This window comes from Antennarius striatus, chromosome 9 (assembly GCF_040054535.1).
Source record: "Antennarius striatus isolate MH-2024 chromosome 9, ASM4005453v1, whole genome shotgun sequence".
Taxonomy (NCBI): Eukaryota; Metazoa; Chordata; class Actinopteri; order Lophiiformes; family Antennariidae; genus Antennarius; species Antennarius striatus.
This window is the reverse complement of record NC_090784.1, coordinates 8,681,428-8,704,488: the sequence shown is the minus strand read 5'-3', so window position 1 is coordinate 8,704,488 and position 23,061 is coordinate 8,681,428. Positions and strand designations below refer to the sequence as shown.

The following is a 23,061-nucleotide window of genomic DNA, read 5'->3' as shown; positions in this document are numbered from 1 at the left end:
GGAAAATAATTCTGAACTGTTCCTGTATTTGGTGCTTTCACCAAAGTATTTAGTTTTAAGCCGTGGGTGAGAGCCTTTCACAGCTTTTTCCTCGAATGGAATTGATACATTTGTTTACCAATTTATCGATGTGCTTGCTAAAAGTTGGCTATCTTTTCCTTCATTTTCTGCAGCTTGTCTACATCGAGGCGTGATTGTGTGAATGGATTCACTTGGAAGTGTAGGTTCAGTACAGTATTCATACATTTAATTTATTGAAGAAGAATATTTTATGCTGATGGAGATGATCCTGTGCTCTGCTGGTTTTCTCTGTGGCTGACCAAAAATACATGAAAGCATCACACTGCCTAAATAGTGGTAGCCATATGGTGCTCTGGTGGAAGCAAAATGCTGACTCGCTGCATGTTGCTCTTGAGTCGAGGATATCTTGTTTCACAATGACTTCTGGCCTCAGTGGGATTGGCGGCAGTGGCACGGGCAGGCGGAAGCTCCTGGTGATGCCAGAACAAGTGTTGTCCTTCCCTCTGTTTGAGCTTTTTTGGCACAATGTTTAGTAGTTAAAAACAAGAAATAAAAAAGGGAAACACAAGGAGGTGGTTTTCAGAGCAGTAGTGCGGCTTGTGGCAGACTAGTCTGAGCATCCTTGGTAATACCATTCTGGTCCTTGAGATTCAGAAGCAGTAGAGGTGATTTATGCTCTTGAAAGTTTGCAGACAGTGTGTTTAGCATATAGGGAAAAATAGGTTAAAACAGGCTGATTCACCACTGTATACCATTATTATGGCCTTCTCTGACTCGGGCACGGCCATAAAAGATTTTACTGTAGCTACTGTTTTTTCTTCTTTTCTTTAGGAGCCTAAGTATGCTGGCATATTGGACTTGAGCAGACTGAAGACAACTGTAGCGGCTGCTGTGTCAGTCCGAGCTCGAACCAACATTTGGAGGAGACATGGGGAACACAGCAACCAAGTTTCGTAAGGCTCTGATCAGTGGAGATGAGGTGCTGGCCTGCCAACTGTACGAGAGCAACCAGCAGTTCAGAGAGGCTTTGGATCCCAACTCCACATACGGGGAGTCCTACCAGCACAACACTCCTCTGCACTACGCTGCCCGGCACGCCATGACACGGCTACTCAGGTCAGGATATGTCTCTGATAAGATTAAGCAAACACGAATACTTGCAGAGAGAATATGCATATCCAGAGTTGAATATTTTGCTGCGGTTAGTGAAGGTGAAATGCTTATCTTAGGGTTGGTACATGAGACTCATTTGCTGTTAGCTCTGTGGTGTTAATTAAATTAGGCTTTTTGTATTAGTTCCTGCTTTGCACCTGTTCAGATAAGGGTTGCAATGAGATGACGTTCTCAGAAAGCTTCATAGGATATGGTGATATCATCATCATCATCATCATCATCATCATCATCATCATCATCATCATCATCATCATCATCATTTTTATTATTATTATATCGCAGTGACTTTGAAGGGATGCCATTTTTGTTTGAAGAAAGTGACTAGCACTCTGGCAAGTGGTCCCATTTTTACTATATTTATAAAAACATTTTTGTTTTCTGTCTCTATTTGTTTCTGTCCCATCTGTCCCTCCACGTACTGCAGCCATCTGTTAGCAGTGCTCAGGAATGCACCATGCTGGGATGTAGATGGATGGGACTCCGGAAGCTTTCTATTCCATGTGCTACTAACCTTGCGTGTGTTCGTCTTTACTGTCAGGCCATATATTTCTATGCTAATATTATGTTTTACTTGCCAACTTGACATGGAAAAGCTTGCAGCTGGCACTTGGGGTTGTGTTAAGTTGACAGTTAAAACAAAAGTGACGTAGAAGCAAAATATATGGATTGATGGATAAATGCGTAGATTTGTTTGTTGATTTTGTTGTCCACACAAAGAACTGAATATGTGACAACCAGACTATTTTTGTTTTTCTGAATTCTATTATACTTGAGGTGTGATGATCATACCCACATAGGTATCTACTGTAAAATTCTGTTGCCCAAATAATTTACATTAATGTGAAGACCCCCGCTTAAACTGTTGAAGAACTCCCAGTTGCACTGCTGCTCAAATCAGTTCCGATAATAATGATGTAAATTTGCGGGGGGGGGGGGGTTCACCTCTTTTTGGTCAGTTTGAATATAAAATGGTCTTGATAGCTTTTTTATGGCTATTTATTTAATCTATGAAAAGGCTTCTTTGTTGACTAAAAATAGAATAAATTGTCACATGATATGTGTTTGTTTCACCTGGTAAATAGCCTATAAAACTATTTGTGGGTCATGGAACACTGAACAGAAATATGACAATCGTCATTCCTGTCCCTGTCTTTTTTTTTTTTTAGGTCTTTTCTCAGCAAAAATGGAAATCCTAACAAGCGTAATGTGCACAATGAGACATGTCTCCATCTTCTCTGCATGGGGCCCCAGATCCTGACCTCAGAGGGGGCACTGCAACCTCGGATCTCAAGGCCCTTTGAAGACCAGCAGCGTCGAACGGAATGCCTCCAAATTGTCCTGGCATGGACTGGAGCAAAGCTGGACCATGGAGAGTATGAGAGCGCTGATATTAATGCCACTGACAATAAGAAAAACACCTGCCTCCATTATGCTGCTGCCTCAGGCATGAAGACTTGTGTGGAGGTGAGTTTCAGAAATTAATTTTTTTCATTGATAAAATGCTCTCTGAAGAGCCTGATTGGGACAGGGAGCAACTGTGTGGAAGGAAGATGAAAGAGTTCACAGTAACCCCAGAAATTAACAGAAATTATTCAGTATCTGCCCTTTCCCACTGTCAATATTTGATTGGCTAGTGTGTCAACTCAAATTGCGATTTGAGGTAAGTGGCACACATTTATTGCTCAAGTTTGGTCCAAACCTTTTCTTTTTGTGTTTCACAAAATGACAAGCTGCACAAACCACTTTCACTAATCTGTAGTACAGGATGCATCACATACAAAAGCCATCCAACTTTAAAGACTTGGGATCAGTTTCGATTTTCAGTTTATGATTTTTGAGAATTACGTATTTGTGTAATCCATATGATGAAGGATTAATGTAAACAAAACGTACATGACATTAACATAGAATTATTATTATACTATTTTACAGTTATTACAAGCAATTTCTGCGATAATTCTAAAGTCTACTAACATAGAATTAATGATTCTTCACTCTATATTTGAAGTGGTTTCAATTCGTATGAAAATTGTGAGCTTATGACCTTTGCAATGCATCCAAATGTTCCTCTTCTTTTCACTTGTTCAGTTCCTGGTGCAGAGACAAGCGGACCTGTTTGCTGAGAATGAAAACCGCGAGACTCCATGTGACTGTGCAGAGAAGCAGCACCACAAGGAGCTGGCCATGTGCCTGGAGTCACAGATGGTCTTTTCTCTTGCCCCCGAGGCAGAGGGTATAGAGGCGGAGTACGCAGCGCTCGACCGAAGAGAGGTAGAGAATGACATACCAAAAATCACAGGGTGTACAACTAACACTGCTGTCATTATCAATATCAGATGAATCTGTGCAAGGGTGGGCAGTATAGCTATAAAACAATAACATGATATTTCAGGGAATCTTGACAACAAGAATATGATATTTTTGATATTCAAAACTGTGCACTGTAAGTGTTATAACTACTTCTCATCATAAAACGTAAGTATCGCAACTTAAAATATTGCACACAATTACTGACTGCATTAAAAAAACAAACATGTCAACCAAGATAAGTTTTGGGCCGTTCGATATTCATAGCTGGGAATGTTGTCTTGGAGTCTTGCTCGAGCCTACGCACATACCTTGTTCTGGATCAGGAGATTCAGTCTGAGGTTGTGAAATAAATTTAATGTTTTTCACACTTTTTGGAGTTTAAATCTTCCTCTGATCTTTCAACTGCCAGAGTTTTTAAATCATATGCAGTCTGCGGCGTAAGAAAATTAAACGCCGAAACAAGTTAGATAGATAGATAGATAGATAGATAGATAGATAGATAGATAGATAGATAGATACTTTATTAATCCCGGAGGAAATTGCATATATCCACTGCTCAGGCATTACATAACAAATAATACTGGATAAACACCAGGAGAAAAGGAAACACTGACATCACAGGACATACCACAGGACATACATTACACTAACAGACAGACACGTGCAGCACTAACAGGACTTATATACTAAACTATAACTAAAATATAAACAGTATAAAATTGAATTAAAATATAAAACAGTATAAAAAAAAAAAATATATATATATATATATATATACAACAGTATAAAATTAAATTTAAATTAAATTAAATTAAATCCATTTTCAACCCCGTGCTGACCTCGCCACCTCCACCCCGCTCCTCCTGAGAGAGTCATTGTACCCCCTGATGGCACGGGGCACGAAGGAGGACCTCAGCCTCTCTGTGGAGGCGCTGTGTGACAGCAGTCTGCTGCTGAAGGTGCTTCTCTGCTGGGAGAAGGTGGTGTGTAGGGGGTGCCTGGTGTTGTTCATGATGGCCTTAATTTTAGACATGGTCCTGCTCTCCAGAAGCATATCCACAGAGTCCAGGCTCAGCCCGACCACTGAGCCCGCTCTGCGGATGAGTCTGTTCAGACGGTCCATATCTTTTTTCCTGGCCCCCCCACCCCAACACACAATGGCGTATGACAGCACACTGGAGACTACGGACTGATAGAACATGAAAAGGAGCTTAGGACAGATGTTGAAGGAGGCCAGCCTCCTTAGGAAGTACATCCTGCTCTGCCCCTTCTTGTACACACAGTTGGAGTTGAGTGACCAGTCCAGTCTGCTGTCTAGCTGCAGTCCCAGTTACTTATAGTTTTCTACCACCTCCACCTCACTGCCTTTGATGATCAACGGCTGTGGAGAGGGAGGTGCCCGCCGGAAATCCAGAACCATCTCCTTTGTCTTGGAGACGTTGAGCTGGAGCTGGTTCTGTTGGCACCACTCCACGAAGTCAGCCACCAATGCCCTGTACCCCCCCTCATCACCCTCCCGGATACATGCCACTATCGCGGTGTCATCGGAGTACTTCTGTATGTGGCATGTATCCGAGTTGTGCTTGAAGTCTGATGTGTAGAGGGTGAAGAGAATGGGGGATAGAACGGTCCCCTGTGGCGCCCCCGTGCTGCTGGTCACCATAGAAGATAAACAGTCCCCCATACGGACGTACTGGGGTCTGTCCGTTAGGTAGTCCGTAATCCAGCTCACGAGGTAGGGGTCCACAGCCATGGAGGTCAGTTTATCCTGCAGGAGCTGGGGCTGGATGGTGTTGAAGGCACTCGAAAAGTCGAAGAAGAGCACTCTGACGGCACAGCCCCCGGCGTCCAGGTAGGAGAGTGTGCGGTGGAGGAGGTACATGACAGCATCGTCAACCCCAACCTTGGCCTGATAGGCAAACTGGAGAGGGTCCATAGCACCCTGCACCTGTGGACGCATGAGCTCCAGGACCAGTCGCTGTAGGGTCTATAATATGACATTTTTATACCATGTTAATATTTGTACCAGCATTATTGTGAATGATATAATCTGGCACACCCACACTGTATACTGTAGTAACAAATTGACCATTCAAATGTAGTCTAATGAGTAAGCTGCCCTTGCAAGTTTAACCCAGTTAAACCCACATAGTGTTTATATTCCAGTTCTTTCTTTGTCAGTGGTGAAGCACTGATTATGATCAATTAAAAACTTTTAATGAGAAACCCTCTGAACCTCAACTGCAGTAATAAGAGATGTATTATGTAATAATTGAAACATCTGTTGTAGTTTTGTGAGTCTGTAGTCCTCTCTTGAGGAACAGCCCACGGTTCTAAAGGTTCTTGGGAGCATCACATACAGATGTTTTGGTGAGACACACACAAAGTAGTCGCACTGAATGTTCATCCTAAGGCAAATGACTATCTTCATCAGTGTGTTAGCTTAATGGGACTTAGTTATACGTTAGCACTCTTTTATGTTTGATTGGTTTTTACTCTCTTTTATGCCCTTCTTTCCTCTCCCACTCCTATTTATTCTCCTCTTGTCACTATCCTCATTTCCTCTCCTGTTGTTACTGTTCTTTCCTCTCCCATGCCCTCCTCTCTAGCTGTATGAGGGCCTGCGGCCTCAGGATCTGAGGAGGTTGAAGGACATGCTGATAGTGGAGACAGCCGACATGCTGCAGGCTCCGCTCTTCACAGCAGAGGCGCTGCTACGCGCCCATGGTACGACCAAACTCCCTCTCTTTGACCGTCAGTTTCTCTCTCACACACTCACACACACTGATGCAGACACACAAACTGTCACATACATGCAGGGTATCTGCTTCTCCGTAAAATAGTTGGCACTGGCAGTATTCTGGTAGCCTTGCGGTTAAATAATTTGCCTCATGCAGCATGTGCCACTCTTCTAGCTTGACTCAAGCCCAAAAGTATTTTAACACCTCAGATTCTTCGTTTTTCCATATTGCCTTTGTGTATCTTCTTAAATAATAATATAGGTCATAGCGGCTAAAGGTGTAGGAAATGAGTCTTAAAGTTCAATGCAGTAAACAAATATTCATTTTAAACCAGAGACATGCCTGCCAAAATCTTGAAATGTATTTTATTTTGTATCCCTTGTTTCCGCAGAGATTTCTCGTTTTGTAAAACCTATTTCACTGTTTACTTGTAAAAAAAGCATTTATTGTTAAATTTGTCTTTTATTTGTGCTTAGATTAGAGAGGTCATATCTGATAGAGAATCGTGCCTCACTCTAGTGTTTTCCTTGCCGTTAAAGAGGCAGTTTGTGAACAGCCTTAGTGATCTCAAAGATTTCCACTTGTATTTTCTCAAGGGAGCATGTCATTCTCTCATTCGTTAAGATGCTATTTTTGTTTCTCCACTCCCCAAAATATGTGAGAAAACACCTCTACATTCACAAATTGGCAAGGCATCCTCTTAACATTTCCAGTATATAATGTTGTCTACCACACATACTCTGGACTTTAATACAGCCACAACCATTGAGACAAAATTGTATGATCAACATCGCCTTTTTTGTTAATTTCTTGTAATGCTTCAGTCTATTGTTACTAGTAAAATAATCATTTCTACACCATGCATCATTGTTAAAAGTGGACGTGCCTTCTACCACCGACTAACTGTAGGTATCCATCACAAAGAAGCAGTGGCAGCTTACACTGACATTTTTAACTCATACAGGGTTTCAGTGCAGCACAGATAAAATGCCTAGTGTAGAGCAGCGAATTTAAGTTAAATTGCTGTGAGTTAAAAGCCAATTTCAAGACACAATAAGTATGTTGATGTTGATTAAGTTCAAAATATCCGCATTCTCAACATCCCCAAATGTCAAGAAAATAGACTTTCTTGAACATTAAAACGTGTGTGTGTGTGTGCGTGCGTGCGAAGGGTAGGTCAGGGTACCCTGAAAGTAGCCTTCTCCCTCGTCTTTCTATCTTATCCGGTTCCTGAGTGTACAAAAGTTGAAATTTGACCTTGACCTAGTTTTTTCAAGGTCATCATCTCACTTTCAATCCATCTGCTGTCCGAGTAATGTGCTTTTTGTTTTATCTTTTCTATCTGCAATGGTTGTCAAGATATTTGGTGGACTAACAAACAGACGAACAGATGGACGAACACACGAACACTGACAATTACAATGCATCATCGCTTTGAAGCGGGATGTAACAAGTATGTTAATGTTGATTAAGTGTAAAATATCTTCATCCTCAACATCCCCAAATGAACATAACACACACATTTAACCGGTTTAGCATGTGAAATTAAATCAGCAGTGTGGCTTGAAGACACAAAATGAAAGCAGTGGTCTTTTGTTGTTCCTGTTGATCATACACATTTGACATTAAATAGAACTTTGGTAAGTGTGGCAAAAATGTACACAGCCCAAATAATGTGTTAAAGTTTTGCATGTTTGCTGACCTCCTTCCTCTTATGTTTCATTTTGTCATATCCCCATGTCATAGTGTCAAGCGACAAAATAAAATTTACTACTGTTACTTTAAATCACTTAAAATGACATCAGTGATTTGATTTGATTTACAGCCCCTAGCCACAAATTCTCAAACTAGCTTCATGTAACCAAGCCACAATAACATGAACTTGAAGTTACAATGGTTATAAGAATGTCATTGAAGCCTTTAAAGACCGGCACCCCTGAGAAATTATTATGTCTTAGATTATGTTTGTACAGGTATTCAAAAGTTGCATCACAATATATGGTGCTTTTTACGTCGTGCCTTGCTGTTGAGCTGTGTGTGGTACACATTAGACATACTTTTGGGAGCAGAGAGACTTACCACTGCTACTACTTGCAATATTTTTGACCTCTTTCAGGGAAACTGGATGTAAAGGAATTGAAAATTGAAGTCTTTTGGATGATGTTCTTGCGAGACATTTTTTTGATTTACATGTCATTAATTTCTTGTAAAAACTTTCACGCATTTCCACGCATCCTTACTTCTCTTTCCTTTTAAAGTATTCTTTTTCTTTCTTGTCACAATTTGCCATCCCTTCCCATTAAGCTCCCAGCCGGTCAGTCACTCCATGCCTTAGTTAATTTTGATACTTGAGACCAAATGTGTAGACTTTTAATTTTGGACTCCTTTCAATGGCCAAAAGCATGAAGATAGGGTCATATTCATTTATGAGTTTTAATTGAATGGAGATTGGGGAAGTTGTTGCAATATTCATTATCTAAATGAGGCCATTTAGAATCTGAGTCATTTGATTGGTGGAGAAAAGTGTCTGGAGGAGTGATAGTGGCCTAATTGCACAGTTGACCGGGACATGCTTCTTATTTTAGAACAGCACTTTTTCTTCATTGGAATTTTGGACCAAAAGTCACTCCACAATTCAATGTTTATACTGAAAAAGCACATGCACTTTTGTGAGGTTAAATAGCTGTTCTACAACAGAAAAGCAGATGGCAGTAGGTCTATGTTGTTGACAGTTTGAAAGGCTTATTGCCACAGAAGTGGGATTTGTGTGAGCTTTTGCAGGTTCTGCAATGCACTTACTAAATCCTATGAATTACACAGAATGGGGTGTTAAAAATGTTAATATTCTGCTGTGAAGAAATGAGAATTTAGATGTCTTAGCAGGCTGGCTATGATTCTGTTACATGATTGTGGCGGTTATTAAAGCCCGTTTAAGGCCTAAAAGATATACTGTTCTTGTTAAATATGACAACATCTCTCTGTTGTTTATGCTCTTATGATCAAATGAGTTATTCTAGAAAGCATTGTATTCTTGAGCCTGGTCTATTTGTTTATCACATGGCTTATTGAAGCCCATATAGTGGTAAAAATATTGTTTGGGCCCCCCCCCCCTTTAAATGCCCAACAGGCTATTCAATCTTTGACGAACCAAGTTTTGGAAGGATGTTTACTGCACTGTACACCTCTCATACATTTTCACTTTTCCCATTCCTCAGCTTATTTTTACTACCAACCGCTCCTCTATCACCTCTCCCGACCAAATCAGCCTCATGCCCAAACTCTTTCCCCAAACCTCTGTAAAATGCTCTTAATAAATCAATTAGCTTTTTCCATTAATTGTCAGTTTTCTTCTTTTTGCTTTTATGTGGTAGATTTGTTTTTCTGTAAATGTGTGTTTGCTTTATGGTAACAGATTGGGACAGAGAGAAGCTCTTAGAAGCCTGGATGACCAATGCAGAGGAATGCTGCCAACGCTCAGGGGTACAAATGCCCAACCCACCTCCAAGTGGCTGCAATGCCTGGGACACCTTGCCCTCGCCCCGGACGCCACGCACCAACCGCTCCTCTATCACCTCTCCTGACCAAATCAGCCTCATGCCTACAGAGGACTCTTCTCTGGTGAGAGCTTGAGAGTTGTTTTTCACTACATTTAATAGAATAAGATAATGATGCAAAATAGATCACAGCTAACTGGTGCTAAGGCCTATGAGTCAGAGTAAACTGATGGGATCCAAGTTTGAATAAAAAGTTAGACAGTTGCGTTTATTTTTCAAAATTTGTGGTAGAGAAAGTATGGATAAGAGGGCAGGCATTAGGTAGCACTAATGCCCCACAGCAAGGTCTTTGGTTCAATTCCACCAGGGGCCTTTCCGTCCGGAGATTATATTTTTTCCCCATGTCTACATGGATTCAGTCTAAGTTCTTTGGCCTCCTCTCTCCTACAAAAGGATGCAACATTGGTGAATTAGTCACTCTAAATTGTCAGTAGGTATAAGGGTGTTCATGAGTGGGTGTTTTTCTCTATATGTGGGCCTGCAATAAACTGGCAACTTGTCCAGGATGTATCCTAACTCCTGGCTTTGGCTCAGTTTCGAATAAATGGTTGAAGACGAGACGATTACTGATGGTCTTCAAGAAAATGAATGAATGTATGACATTTGGATGAGAACGTTTTAGTGAATTCAGTTATTGTACTGATTACTTAAACCACAGGACGAGGGTCACCTGGGTGGTGTGTGGTCTCTTGATCTAGACATTTTAACATCATTAAAGGGAAAAAAGTAGCTTGGAGGTCCAAAGACTTATTGTACCAAGTGTTGTGCCCATAAAAACTGTACATCAGTGTTTGCTTTAATGGGGTCCCTACCACCCTGCAGATGTCCTGATGAATATCTGCTGAGTTGTTTAAATTTTCACTACCACATCTGCCTTTCCGTGTAAAGTTTAATTATATGACAGTATTATATTACTACCAAACATTAATATTCATGACTGAAGTCTGCTCTACAAACTTAAACAGGAGGAGAAGTGGTTTGGCAGTTTGGTCATAGGCAAGTTCTTATCATGAAGGTATAGTAAAATACTTACTAAAACAGGTGATTACGAAATAGAAGTATACTACCCACAGGCCAAGTGACCTTCTGCTTTTTCAAAAGTCACCTTCACCTTCAAAAGTGACAGCTTCATTCTCTGGATTTGTTTGTTCAGTTCTCAATTGCTGTGCTCATCGTGCTGATCCTCTGATAACATACATACTTGCATAATTAAATAATATATAAAAATTACATAACACAGGAGGATACTGCACTGACTATGCATTCATAGCTGTCTGGTAATAGTTTTCTTTTGCTAAATTGTTTTTCTAAATGAGTCAAATATTACTCGCAAAGAAAAATATCAGAATCTTCTGCTTTTCACAAACATAATAATCAAAACAAATAGCCATTCACGAGGGACTCAGAGCGCAGCGAAGTGGTTCAGGCATTTGGTTAGGGTTCACCCCCTCAGGACATCTCCTCAGGACGATGTGAATGAGGAGAAAGGTTAGGGTTAGGCAAACCCAAGATGGCTTGGAGGGATTTTACCTTCTGGCTTGATTTAGTACCACCAGAAAAGTGGCTGGGATGGAAATGTGGCTTCTCAACTGATGCTACTTGCCTTGCAAGCTGGACAGATAAACGGCAGGAAATTAAATTAACATGTAATAACAGTAATTCTTAGTCATAAACGTTTCATGCTGTCAATAAAGTTTTGAAAGCTTTTTTCACAATTTAAGATTTACAAGGACATTATAGAGCCTTATTGACCTCTTTCTGCAACAGCAACCCCCGCCACCCACTTAACTCCCCTCCCATTATCCTGACCTTGCCCATACATTTCTTGATAATTATCAAATATACTTGACATTTTTCTCTGCAGTCTTTTTTTGTAAGCAGCAGTCAGGTAATGTGGGAAGTCCGTTACACTGATGGCAGTTGCGCCACTCACAACAGAAGAGTGTCAATTTGAAATATCAAGTGTGTTTGATGACAGTCAGGGTATCCAAGAAGAGGTCAGAAGCATGAAGAGGCAAATGTTTCTGCTTTTTTTCTTTAAACTTCTTTGAAGTGTCTACTTCATTTGTGAGCATAATCATGGAAAGCTGATTACTCAAGTAAATCCCATATTGCCTGCCCTGCACAATATTGCCTAAAGTATTCACTCACCCATCCCAACAATCAGAACCAGGTGTTCCAATCTCTTCCATGGTCACAGGTATATAAAACTAAGAGCCCAGGAATGCAGACTGCTTTAACAAACATCTGTGAAAGAATAGGCCACTCTCAGGAGCTCAGTGAATTCTAGCGTGGAACTGTGATAGGATGACACCTGTACAACCAATCCAGTTGTGACATTTCCTGGCTCCTCAATATTCCATCATCAGCTATCAGCAATATCATAAGAAAGTGGACGCGTGTGGGAACAGCAACTCAACCACAAAGTGGTAGGTCACGTAAACGGGCAGAGCGGGATCAGCCGATACAGAGGCGAGTTGTGCGAAGAGGTTGCCGACTCTCTGGAGAGTCAATTGTTACAGACCTCCAAACTTCAAGTGCCTTCAGATTAGCTAAAGAACAGTGCTCATAGAGTTTCATGGAATGGGTTTCCCATTCCTCTAAATGTGCTTTTATAAGAATGGTCATCTGCGTCTTAGCCATACATCACCAATTGCAATGCAAAGCATTGGATGCAGTAATGTAAAGCACGCCGCTACTGGACTCTAGAGCAATGGTAATGTGTTCACTGTAGTGACTAATCACAGTTCTCCATCTGACAATCTAATGGACGAGTCTGGGGCTGGCATTGTCAGGAGAACGATACTTGTCAGACTAGATTGTGGCAAGTGTAAAGTTTGTTGAGGGAGGAGGAGATGGGCTTGGCCCCTTAGTTCCAGTGAAAGGAACTAAAGGGCCAACTCTAAGCTCCCATCTTTGTGGGAACAGTTTGGAGATGGCCTCTTCCTCTTCCAACATGACTGTGCAACAATGCACAAAACAAGGTCCATAAAGACATGTATGACTGAGTGCACAGGCGACAAGGTGGCATAGTGGTTTGCACTGTTGCCTCATAACAAGAAGGTCATGGTTCATTCTCAAGCATTTCCAACATGGCCTTTCTGTGAAGAGTTTGCATGTTCTGTCCGTGTCTGAATGGATTTCTTCCGGATTCTCCAGTTTCCCCCCATCAGCATGAAAAACATGCTTCTGAGGAATATTAGGTCATGTTGGCCTGTAGTGGCATCGCACTCAGGGTGCAGCAGCTCAAGACCAGCTCTCCATCTGACCTCTTAATTTTGTTGTACCATCTGTATAATGACATATAAAGATCTTTAACCTTTAATCTGAGTCCTGACCTCAACCTGATAGAACACCTTTGTAATGAATTAGTGGAGACTGAAAGCCGTGCCTTCTTGTCTAACATTAGTGTAACCTCACAAATGTGCTTTTAGAAGAATGGCCAACTAATCCCATTTACGCACTTCTAAACCTTGTGGAGAGCCTCCCAGAAGAATTGAAGGTGTTATGGCTGCAAAGGAAGGCCCAACGTCTCATGGAATCCTATGGATTAAGAATACAATGTCACTTACATTCATTTGCGAGTCAAGGCAGGTGAGCGAATACTTTTGGCAATACAGTCTATCTATCTATCTATCTATCTATCTATCTATCTATCTATCTATCTATCTATCTATCTATCTATCTATCTATCTATCTATCTATCTATCTATCTATCTATCTATCTATCTATATATCTATATATCTCTATATATCTTGCTTATGGATATCAAATAATGCATAAAATCCTTCTGTGGCAGTAGTACAGTTGTGTCATTACCAGAAGGTTAGTGGTGTGGTGTTGCAACATTACATAGAAACTGTGTCCAAATGTTTCACTGGCACCGTAACTGCTGCCCATTCACCAATTATCACATTTCTATACAGTGCTTTCTGAGTAGCAGTTTATAATCAGTGTTTCTAGTTCGAATTTCTCAAACATTTAAATGAAAGTTCATTCTCTTTTGTCGGGTACGTAGTCTCACAACAATGGCTGTGAGACACATATAGATTAATAGATGTAGGCCTATTGCCGACCAGAAAGTCTTGTCTTTACTATGTTGTGCCAATCGACCTGCTGTACTCAAGGGCCCCTTTAAAGGTTACAGTTGATTATGTCACATTCTGCTCTTTCTTGAATCAATACTTGCATTGTAGAAGTACACTGCCTCCTTTATGTCTTTAGTAAGGGTCAGTTTTTCACTGTAACAAGGCCTGTGTGTGTCTTGGTCCCGGTTTGTGTCTGTTCATGTCTCAAGTCTCCAGTTGAAGTTCATATGTCAAGTTTCCACAGAAACCTGAGACAAAATTAGTAAAACATGGAGAGAATAGTGAGTTAATGAGTGGTCATTATCTTGGCTTCATTCATTTTTAAGGTACATTTCTTCATATTTTCACGCCATTGAATATTACCATTACTATCCACCAGATTTTGAGCCTGGATAGTTTCAACATTTGTTTGATTCAATGGGTGATGTAACCATACATTAGTTTTACTCCAAGATTGTTTGAGTTTTTTTAAGAATTACCAAGTCGTAGAGTGTATTTTTTTTGTTTCACAGTGTGGTATCTGCATGTCATCCATCTCCATCTTTGAGGAACCTGTTGACATGCCCTGTGGCCATGAGTTCTGCAGAGGATGTTGGGAAGGGTAAGTTACATTTGGCCTACAACCTCTACAGATTGGTTCATGGGGTACAACCAATTTTATCACAGATAGTCTGAATTTTTGTGTACCCCATACCCACTTGAACTGTATTTATATTTTCTCAGGTTTCTAAATCTGAAGATCCAAGAGGGTGAAGCTCACAACATCTTTTGCCCAGCCTTTGACTGCTACCAGCAAGTGCCTGTGGAAGTCATTGAGAGTGTGGTGTCTAGAGAGATGGACAAACGCTATCTCCAGTTTGATATTAAGGTAAGTAGATGGAAAAATATTGAGAGGAAAGCTTCATAGTTTACTTGATCTTAAGAAATGCAATGTAAAGTGATCTTAGAAGCTGATTATTTATATGCCAATGTCCAACTGCTAACCATACAAGAATGACATTCGTTTTATTTTGGTTTTAACGTGTATACATATTTATTGCTAAAATTATGCTGTAATTTCAAAGTGTAAGAGGTAGAAATCTTAAAAAGTGACTGATCATTGGATGATTTATTGTAGAAAAAGGAATTGGTTCGATATTGGTTCGAGCTAGTATGACTAAGCCACTGTGGCTCAGTGTAAAAGAATTGAGCAAGCCACAAAAAGCCACACTCAGTGTCCAAGACAGTGGCACATGGGCGGACGACACTCATGCTCGTCGCTCAACGCTCGCCACGTGGGGCGTGGGGAGGTCCGGGGGGCCTCCCCCGGAAATTTTTAAAAAAATGGGGTTGTTTTTCTGCATTCTGAGGAAAAACTCTTCTGTTCAGTTTACCTACAAAAATACACTAAAGACAACAGTTCAAGCTGAACTATCTTTATTTCTGTCCTACTTTATGCAGGTATAAATGTGAGATTCAACAATTGAAAACTTACATTCACTATGTGAAGATACAGTCATACAAGATATTACTCAATGTTTACTTGTAAGTTTTACTTAGACTAGAAGACATTTTAACTTTGACCACCACCAACACCATTGGTATGTCATTGTTTAATTTATTTTATTTTTTTTAATTCAATAACATGATTTTTCATTTCAATTTAAAAAGGCATATAAAATATCAAGCGAGGTGAATACACATTTACATGCATCGCTGGTTGTTCCTGCCGGTCATAGGTGACAAAAGTCTAAGACTACAAACAAGTATTGATAACATCTTTCATTCACCTTCTGATTGGTCTGTCACCACTCCTACCCCCTCTCAGCATTCACCATTTGTTTATTAATGAGGACTTTAACACAAACTCTATTATAAAACACTGGATTCTTTTGATCGATCGTCCTCGCCTTGTCGTACACCAATTCACGGGTTCAGCTTGTAAAAAAGCAGTATTTTGTTTTTCATTGGACGAGAGGAGTTCATGACCTGAGTGCATATTTAATGATCGGGAGCAGCTTGAAAACATTCAAACACTATGAAAGATTATGTTGTGGTTGAAATAAATGCAGGTGTCATGCTCACTATGACTCCTACAGGTCAACAAAAGATTGTTTGTTTCTTCTGTTTTCAACAGGCATTTGTTGAGAACAATCCAGCAATCCGCTGGTGCCCAGAGGCAGGATGTGAAAGGGCAGTTAGACTGAGTACCCAGGGCCCTGGAAGCTCCACTTCAGACCCTCTTAGCTTTCCCCTCCTTCGGGCTCCTGCCGTTGATTGTGGAAAAGGCCATCTCTTCTGTTGGTCAGTAATCAGTCCACATTTAATGCACCGATCAGCCACAATATTATAACTATTGCCATAGCCCTGACCTGTGTAAAAGATGTGATGCCGTATCTGGGACCAACACATTAGCAGCAGATCCTGTAGGTCCTCTCAATTACAATGTTTTGTTTCCACAGAACTCACATTTGCTTGATTGGATTAGGATCTGATTAACATGGCCCTTTTGTTCCCCAAATTAGTTCTCTGTGATCTAGATCTGATGCACATACCGTATGTCCATTGTAGGTACTTTTGGAGATGGACAGGGGTCAAGCATACTTCCTTAGACTACTTTCAGAAGAGACAAACCATTGAAGACCAGGAATACCAAAGGAGCTTTGGAGATGCTCTTACCTAGTTGTCTTGCCATCAGAATCACCCGTCACATTCACTCAGATCCTTACATCAGCCATTTTTTCGACGTGCAATGCGGTATATTACAAATAGTGGAGAGTGACATATTAATGAAATTGTCAATGCTTTTGACTGCAACTGTCATCAGTGATATTGTTATGGCTGATCGGTCTTAATGAAAATGTGGTAATTTCTTTAATTCTGTATATAGCAGTAAACATTCTAGTCAATATGTGTCATATTTGGATGTAATATAAAGCTTAGAATATGTTTTATCTTTAATCGAATAGGCTGTTTATTATGAATAGATGTTTATTTTGTCTTACAGAGAAACATTAGAAATGTGTTTTTATATGTGAAGTTCCCAAGTGCTCTATTATGCTGAAATATAAAAAAGTGCAATCACCAAAACTCACCAGAGAAATAGCTGTCTAGTCAAGTCCAGTAACTAGGAAAGAGGGAATATTTTCAATGATCCCACAAACAATCTAATGGCCTCCTCAAAAGGCACCTCTGAATAACATTCCATCGATTATTTTATTATGATGGAGAGGATAGATGGTGATCAGTCCAGAGTTAAATGGTGTGTCTGACACCTTGTGTGCAGTTCATTGAACACTTGTTTAGAAAAGCCATGAAAACAGAGATTTCATGATAGTTAGGCTAAAGACGCCCCACTGTAAGGTTTGTATGTAATTGACAGAAGCTAGGGTGATACTGATGTTATGCAGATAGAGTGGCGTTATTTCTTGACTGATTTTGAAGTATTTTGTCAAAATGTCAAACCATTTTTTGATTTGGAGTATGTTCGCTGTCGAGGAAAAAAATGAACATTATCAACACAATCTAAAATTTATAAATGTATATGAAAAATATTGATACTATATACAGTATGTACACAGCAGACATACCTGACATGAAGTCCGAGTTCCAGTCCTGTGCTGTTTGTATCAATTTGTAAGGCAATTTATTAATTTCCTCTGTTCACATATTTAAAAACTACTCAGTTTTCTGTATTTGTGTGTGTGCTAGCTCCACTGCATGCTCAAAGGCAGAGGCGGACCATCTGTCTTCTGTTTTTAGTTCAGAGCCCCGACAAAAAGCCTGGTAGCTCCACACTTTCATATCGTGGTCTCCACCACACATCGAATAGTACACACCTCACTATGCGTTCCTAAAAGTGGCTGTTAGGCTCACTTGTCAGGTTTACTCAGGCATTCAGTTGACATGACATTGGAACTGACACATAATGGAACTGGATGTAACATGGGTCTGACTTTTATGCTTCCCTTGACATGAGACTGGCAATTGGTTTAAAGGTAGATATGGCTAATTCATGGCGTTTGACAACATCACTGACAGCACTGTGATTGGTTTGTTCATCATCTATAAATTCTATGAATAGTCCAGGAACAGAATAGTACCTTTGAATTGGTAATTTAAAATTTATCTGTGTGCATTTACGTTAGGGAGTGCAATGGCGAGGCCCACGAGCCCTGTGACTGTGAGACCTGGAAGTTGTGGCTACAAAAAGTCAATGAAATGAAGCCTGAAGAATGTGAGTAATGACAGTACTTATTTAATGTTATTTTTTTTTGTGAATTTTAATACTGACTGCAGATCTCTGCAGGAGTTAAATGCATTTATATTTTCCAATGAATTGTTTTTTTTTACAGTAATAGCTGTAAAATGTCTCAAGCTATGAGTTATGACAGAGAAATTATGTGGTAATGACAGGTCAAGCAAATTATTTAGATCTTAATTGATTGCAACTCAAACACAGTGAGTTAGTAAAAATCCACCACGATGATGTGGCATTATTATTTACAATAGTCATCAATAGTATTCTGCTTTTAGAAGCATTAATTGGGTTACGGGCCAACAAATTGATGATTCCAGATGACCCGAGTTGCTCTGATGTACTACTACATTGATGTGACGGCCAAAAAAAGATAAAAGTAATTATTTTGTTACTACCTCTGTGTTCTGTTTTCCCAGAATCTTTTTTATCTTAGCATTTCAAACAGCAGATCTTAGGTGCTTTGATAATGGCCAATATTTGTCTGCATGTGCATTTTTGTGTGGGGGTGGGTACATGAGATGTTAACAAAATACACAAGCAATACACATTAGTAATGTAGGACAATGTCCTCCTCAGTTCAGTGGTCTGTTTATATGATGTGGTAATAGCCATTCTCATTCTGTCTCATTATGCCTTTATTTGTTCTTCCTGCCTCCCCCTCCTGCCTGTAGTGGCCGGTGTGAGTGAAGCTTACGAGGATGCCGCCAACTGCTTATGGCTGCTCTCAAACTCTAAGCCTTGTGCAAATTGCAAGTCCCCAATACAGAAAAATGAGGGCTGCAATCACATGCAATGTGCTAAGGTAAGTTTTGCTAACACAGTATGCAATAAGGTGACTATTTTCAGAAGTCATTCTAGCTGTCATGTTTTCAGTAATTGAATAACTTTTTTTTGCAGTTGAAAACTCATCGGTGTTACTCATATACACTCATCAGCAACTTTATTAGGTACTGTACATATGTTCAACAAGTAGCTATTAAGACAAGATAAGATAATCCATTATTCGTCCCACAGTGGGGACATTTTCACAATCACAGCAGCAGTGTTCAGAGAGAATGGAAGAATAGGATAGACAGTTATAGGAAAAGTAATGAGAGGGGAAAGGGAGAGATTTTAACATACATAGTTAGAGATATACAATTTACAATCTACACTGGTCATTGAGATTGTGCAAGTAATTGTGTGTGTGTGGTCGACTGGGAGCAGTGCTGGTATATAGAGTGTAGTCTTTATAGCCGCAGAAAGGAAAGACCTGCGATAGCGTTCCTTTTACACATTTAGGGTGAAGCAGCCTTTCGTTGAAGGAGCTCCCCAGTGATGTTAAAGTGCCCTACAGAGGGTGGGAGTCGTTCTCCGTCATGGATGACAGGTTTGGCCATGACATGACCTCAACACCATACATGTAGGAATGTAGATGTGGTCAAAACAACTGGGTGAATTTCAAACCGAGCATCAGAATATGAAAAAATGGGGACTCTGAACATGGCATGGTTGTTGGTTCCAGGCAGGCTGGTCTAAGTATTTCAGAAACGTTTGATCTACTGGGATTTTCACACATAGCCATCTCTAGGGTTTACAAAGAATGGTCCAAAAAGAGAAAATATCTGAGCAGCAGTTGTGTGGACAAAACGTCTTGTTGATGTGAGTGGTCAGAGGAGGATGGGCAGACTGGGTTGAGACAATAGAGAGACAACAGTTTCTCAAATAATCACTTGTTAGAACCAAGAAATACAGATTATCATCTCTGAATGCGCAACACATCAAACCTTGAAGAAGATGGGCTACAACAGCAGAAGACCACTCTGGTGCCACTCCTGTCAGCTAAGAACAGGAAACTGAGACTACAATTCACAAATACTCACCAAAATTGGAGAATTTAGAAAATTGGTAAAAGGTTGCCTTATGAGTCTCGATTACTGCTGCGACATTCAGATGGTATGGTCAGAATTTGGCGTCAACAACGTGAAAGCAAGGGTCCATCCTGCCTTGTATCCAGCTCATATTCTCAAACTGGATTCTTGAACACAATGATGAGTTCACTGTACTCCAGTGGCCTCCACAGTCACTCCAGTAGAACACATCAAGGATGTGGTGGAACGGGACATACACATCAGACATGTGCAGCTGACAAATCTGTAGCAGCCGTGTGATGCTACCATGTCAATATGGACCAAAATCTCAGAGAAATGTTTCCAACACCTTATTGAAATAATGCCACAAAAGTAAATAAAGCATAAGCTGTACATTGATCACTAATGGAAAGCACTTTGATGTTGAGATAGTTATCGTCTTCAATGGGAGAATTCTAATGGTTCTGGGGAATTTTCGACTACAAGCCTAATTAAGTTTTTTCCATGGCTTTAACAGAGGTTTAGGTGGGAGTGTCACTCAGAAAATTGGTTTCACATGAAAAGAGGAGATGAAGGCTCAGTAAGACCACAAGCATCATTTTTAGAAGCTACCAGATGGTGGTTGCAATTTGGCAAAAAGCTGTTAGTAAACTTTAGAAGCCATGTTGGAACAAATGATCTAAAAGTGCAGCTAATTAAATATTTGCCTGTTCAACAGTATTTGTGTTGTTGGAGTTTTTGCGTCCTCGAGGTTCACTTTCTTGAACTTACAACTATTTACAAAAAGTATTGAGAAAGTTATTGTTGATTGTTCTGTTTCTGGCAATTGTCCATCACACATGCAGCATTTCTCAGTGCCTTTGTCATTCATTGTAATAATCTGTTTGGGTATGTTGCACTCTGGTCTATCTTATATTTATTAGTAGATAATTAACTAGATAGTTGATAAAACTACTGTCATTTTTCTCTCTAGTCCTGTAGAAATAATCTTGTGATCCGATGAGGGTAACTAAAATTGGTGTTTCAATCACATTTTCAAAACATTCAAGCTGCTGTCAGGCATGCTTTGTTTTAAAACATTGTTTTACAAATGGCAGTTTATAATACTGTTATGCTTCTAAAAAAATCCATTAAGCGAGCGATACGTCCCTCAGTTATTCATTGGCCTCTCTTTCATCCTGATGGACAGGAGAGAGTAATACAGAGGTGATTGAAACAGTCAGTGCTGGAAGGACAGCGTGAAGCATATAATCACAGAGTCACATCGCTGGACTGCTTCTATTACTGTCGCTGGAGGGCAGCCAATGAAAAGAGCACAGCCAGTCTCCTTTTGTCTCTTGACAGCAAACATGCGGTTGACATCATTATGTGTTGAATGCAGCAGCTTTCAAAGGCTGAGGCCAAAGAGGGCTCAGCCTCTTGAAGTGTTAGTACTTGCAAAGAAATGGCCTGTGTTTCTTGGTAATATGTAACATAGATGTTGGAAAGTAATCTGGTTTAACAGTATTCATGTTAAATCAATTTTTTTCCACATGCATTCTTTTTTGTGCCTCTGCTCCATCATACAACTTACTACATAGAGTGCCCCTTACTAAAATGAATCAGAACTAGACGAAAAGAGTGATCATTACTCAGCATCGTATATACTGTATGCATGTATAGCTTGAGTGAAAAAATAATTTCCCCGTTGGGAAGCAATCAAGTTGAATTTAATCTTTAATCTTAATCACAACTCAGAAATAGAAGTGAAGAGTGTAAGTGAAGTTCAGGCTTCTGTGTCAATGTAAAGTATGTATCTTTGCATAGAAATTGTAGTTTCTTCACAGCAACATCCACATATGGAGTATTGCAATCCCTCACAAGTCCCTGAGCTTCACATGATCATGGATGCATGATGCAATGGCCCTTACAACTAAACACATTTGTCTGGACAGAAATTAATGTAGACTGCAGGCTGATAGTGTGTTAATACCTACCGCCGCTAATTTTTGGTAATTTGTGTAGGATTGTTAAGTAAGTGTCACATGAAGACAACATTTTCAGGACACCTGAGGTCTTATGCTTACTCTTTTTGTTATCCTGCTTGAAATCAAGCGTGTTTGTGGCTCACGGAAAATTGCTTACAGGCAAGTAGTTTTCATTTATATAGCAGTACAATTTTGCTCTCCAGTACTCAGTGGGTTTTGCTGATCTCAAGTGTTGTAGCTGCCTGCCGATAGAAGGCTATAATAATTCACTGTTAATACAATGAACTATGATTCAGCCATTTGTTTTAGAAATGAGATTGGAGAAGGATTGAGATGTTCAGAGATTAATATATAGATCTCGGAGAACTTTTTCCATTGCAGTGTTAAAGAGGCTGTTCTACTGATTTCACGTTAAATAAAAATTGTTTATTTAACTTAGAAACGCCCCATATTTAGTCATTTGAAGACTTTTATTTCGTTTAGAGGATGCTGACTATTTACCAGCCACAAATAATATCATTCCTAACTGAAATGACAGAAAACATGTTTTTTTTTACAAGTGTAAGCAAGGCTGTATTTGGTCAATTAATCTTTACCATGAAGAATGACTTAAAAGTCACTACAAAGGTACAGAGAGCTGGACAAACATTTTAAAACATTTCCCATCCTCTGCACAATGGAATTTAAAGACTTGCTTGTCTTGAGATACAACGCATGTTGGCTCTATTAGGCAAGACATCACTACATTCCACTTGAAGCAGACCAGGTTGGGCCTCCAGAAATTGTCCATCTCTACAGTTAGACAGTACATTTCATCATGCAATAGTGACAGTGGAAATGCAAACCTACATGGCATGGTTTGAAACCACAATGGCTAAGTGCAATTTAGAAAAGTCGACCCACCTGACTCTAATGTTTCTGGGCTTGCACTAGGAGCTAGTATGACGAAGCCACTGTGGCTCATTGTAAAATAATTGAGCAAGCCACAAAAAGCCACAATCTGTGGCCAAGACGGTGGCGCAGTGCGCGGATGATCAACGCTCATCGCAAGGGGACATGGGGGGGATACCCCCACGGGAGAGTCCGGGGGGCCTCCCCCGGGAAATTTTTTAGGTA

At 40.1% G+C, this 23,061-nt stretch overlaps 1 protein-coding gene across 3 annotated transcripts in view; it reads left to right on the top strand.

Annotated features, from left to right (window-relative positions):
* LOC137601018 (ankyrin repeat and IBR domain-containing protein 1-like) overlaps window positions 1-23,061 on the top strand; it is a 41,686-nt gene that overhangs the window by 2,755 nt on the left and 15,870 nt on the right. For 2 of the 3 annotated variants that reach the window (XM_068322998.1, XM_068322999.1), the window contains exons 2-11: window positions 853-1,137; window positions 2,361-2,658; window positions 3,283-3,465; window positions 6,114-6,231; window positions 9,658-9,863; window positions 14,401-14,489; window positions 14,612-14,756; window positions 16,005-16,171; window positions 18,016-18,104; window positions 18,800-18,930. In XM_068322998.1, the coding sequence (XP_068179099.1) occupies window positions 950-1,137; window positions 2,361-2,658; window positions 3,283-3,465; window positions 6,114-6,231; window positions 9,658-9,863; window positions 14,401-14,489; window positions 14,612-14,756; window positions 16,005-16,171; window positions 18,016-18,104; window positions 18,800-18,930 (1,614 nt within the window). In that variant the 5' untranslated portion in view covers window positions 853-949. Of the gene's footprint in view, window positions 1-72; window positions 221-852; window positions 1,138-2,360; window positions 2,659-3,282; window positions 3,466-6,113; window positions 6,232-9,657; window positions 9,864-14,400; window positions 14,490-14,611; window positions 14,757-16,004; window positions 16,172-18,015; window positions 18,105-18,799; window positions 18,931-23,061 lie in introns of those variants that run through there. The other variant, XM_068323000.1, reaches the window with a different exon arrangement.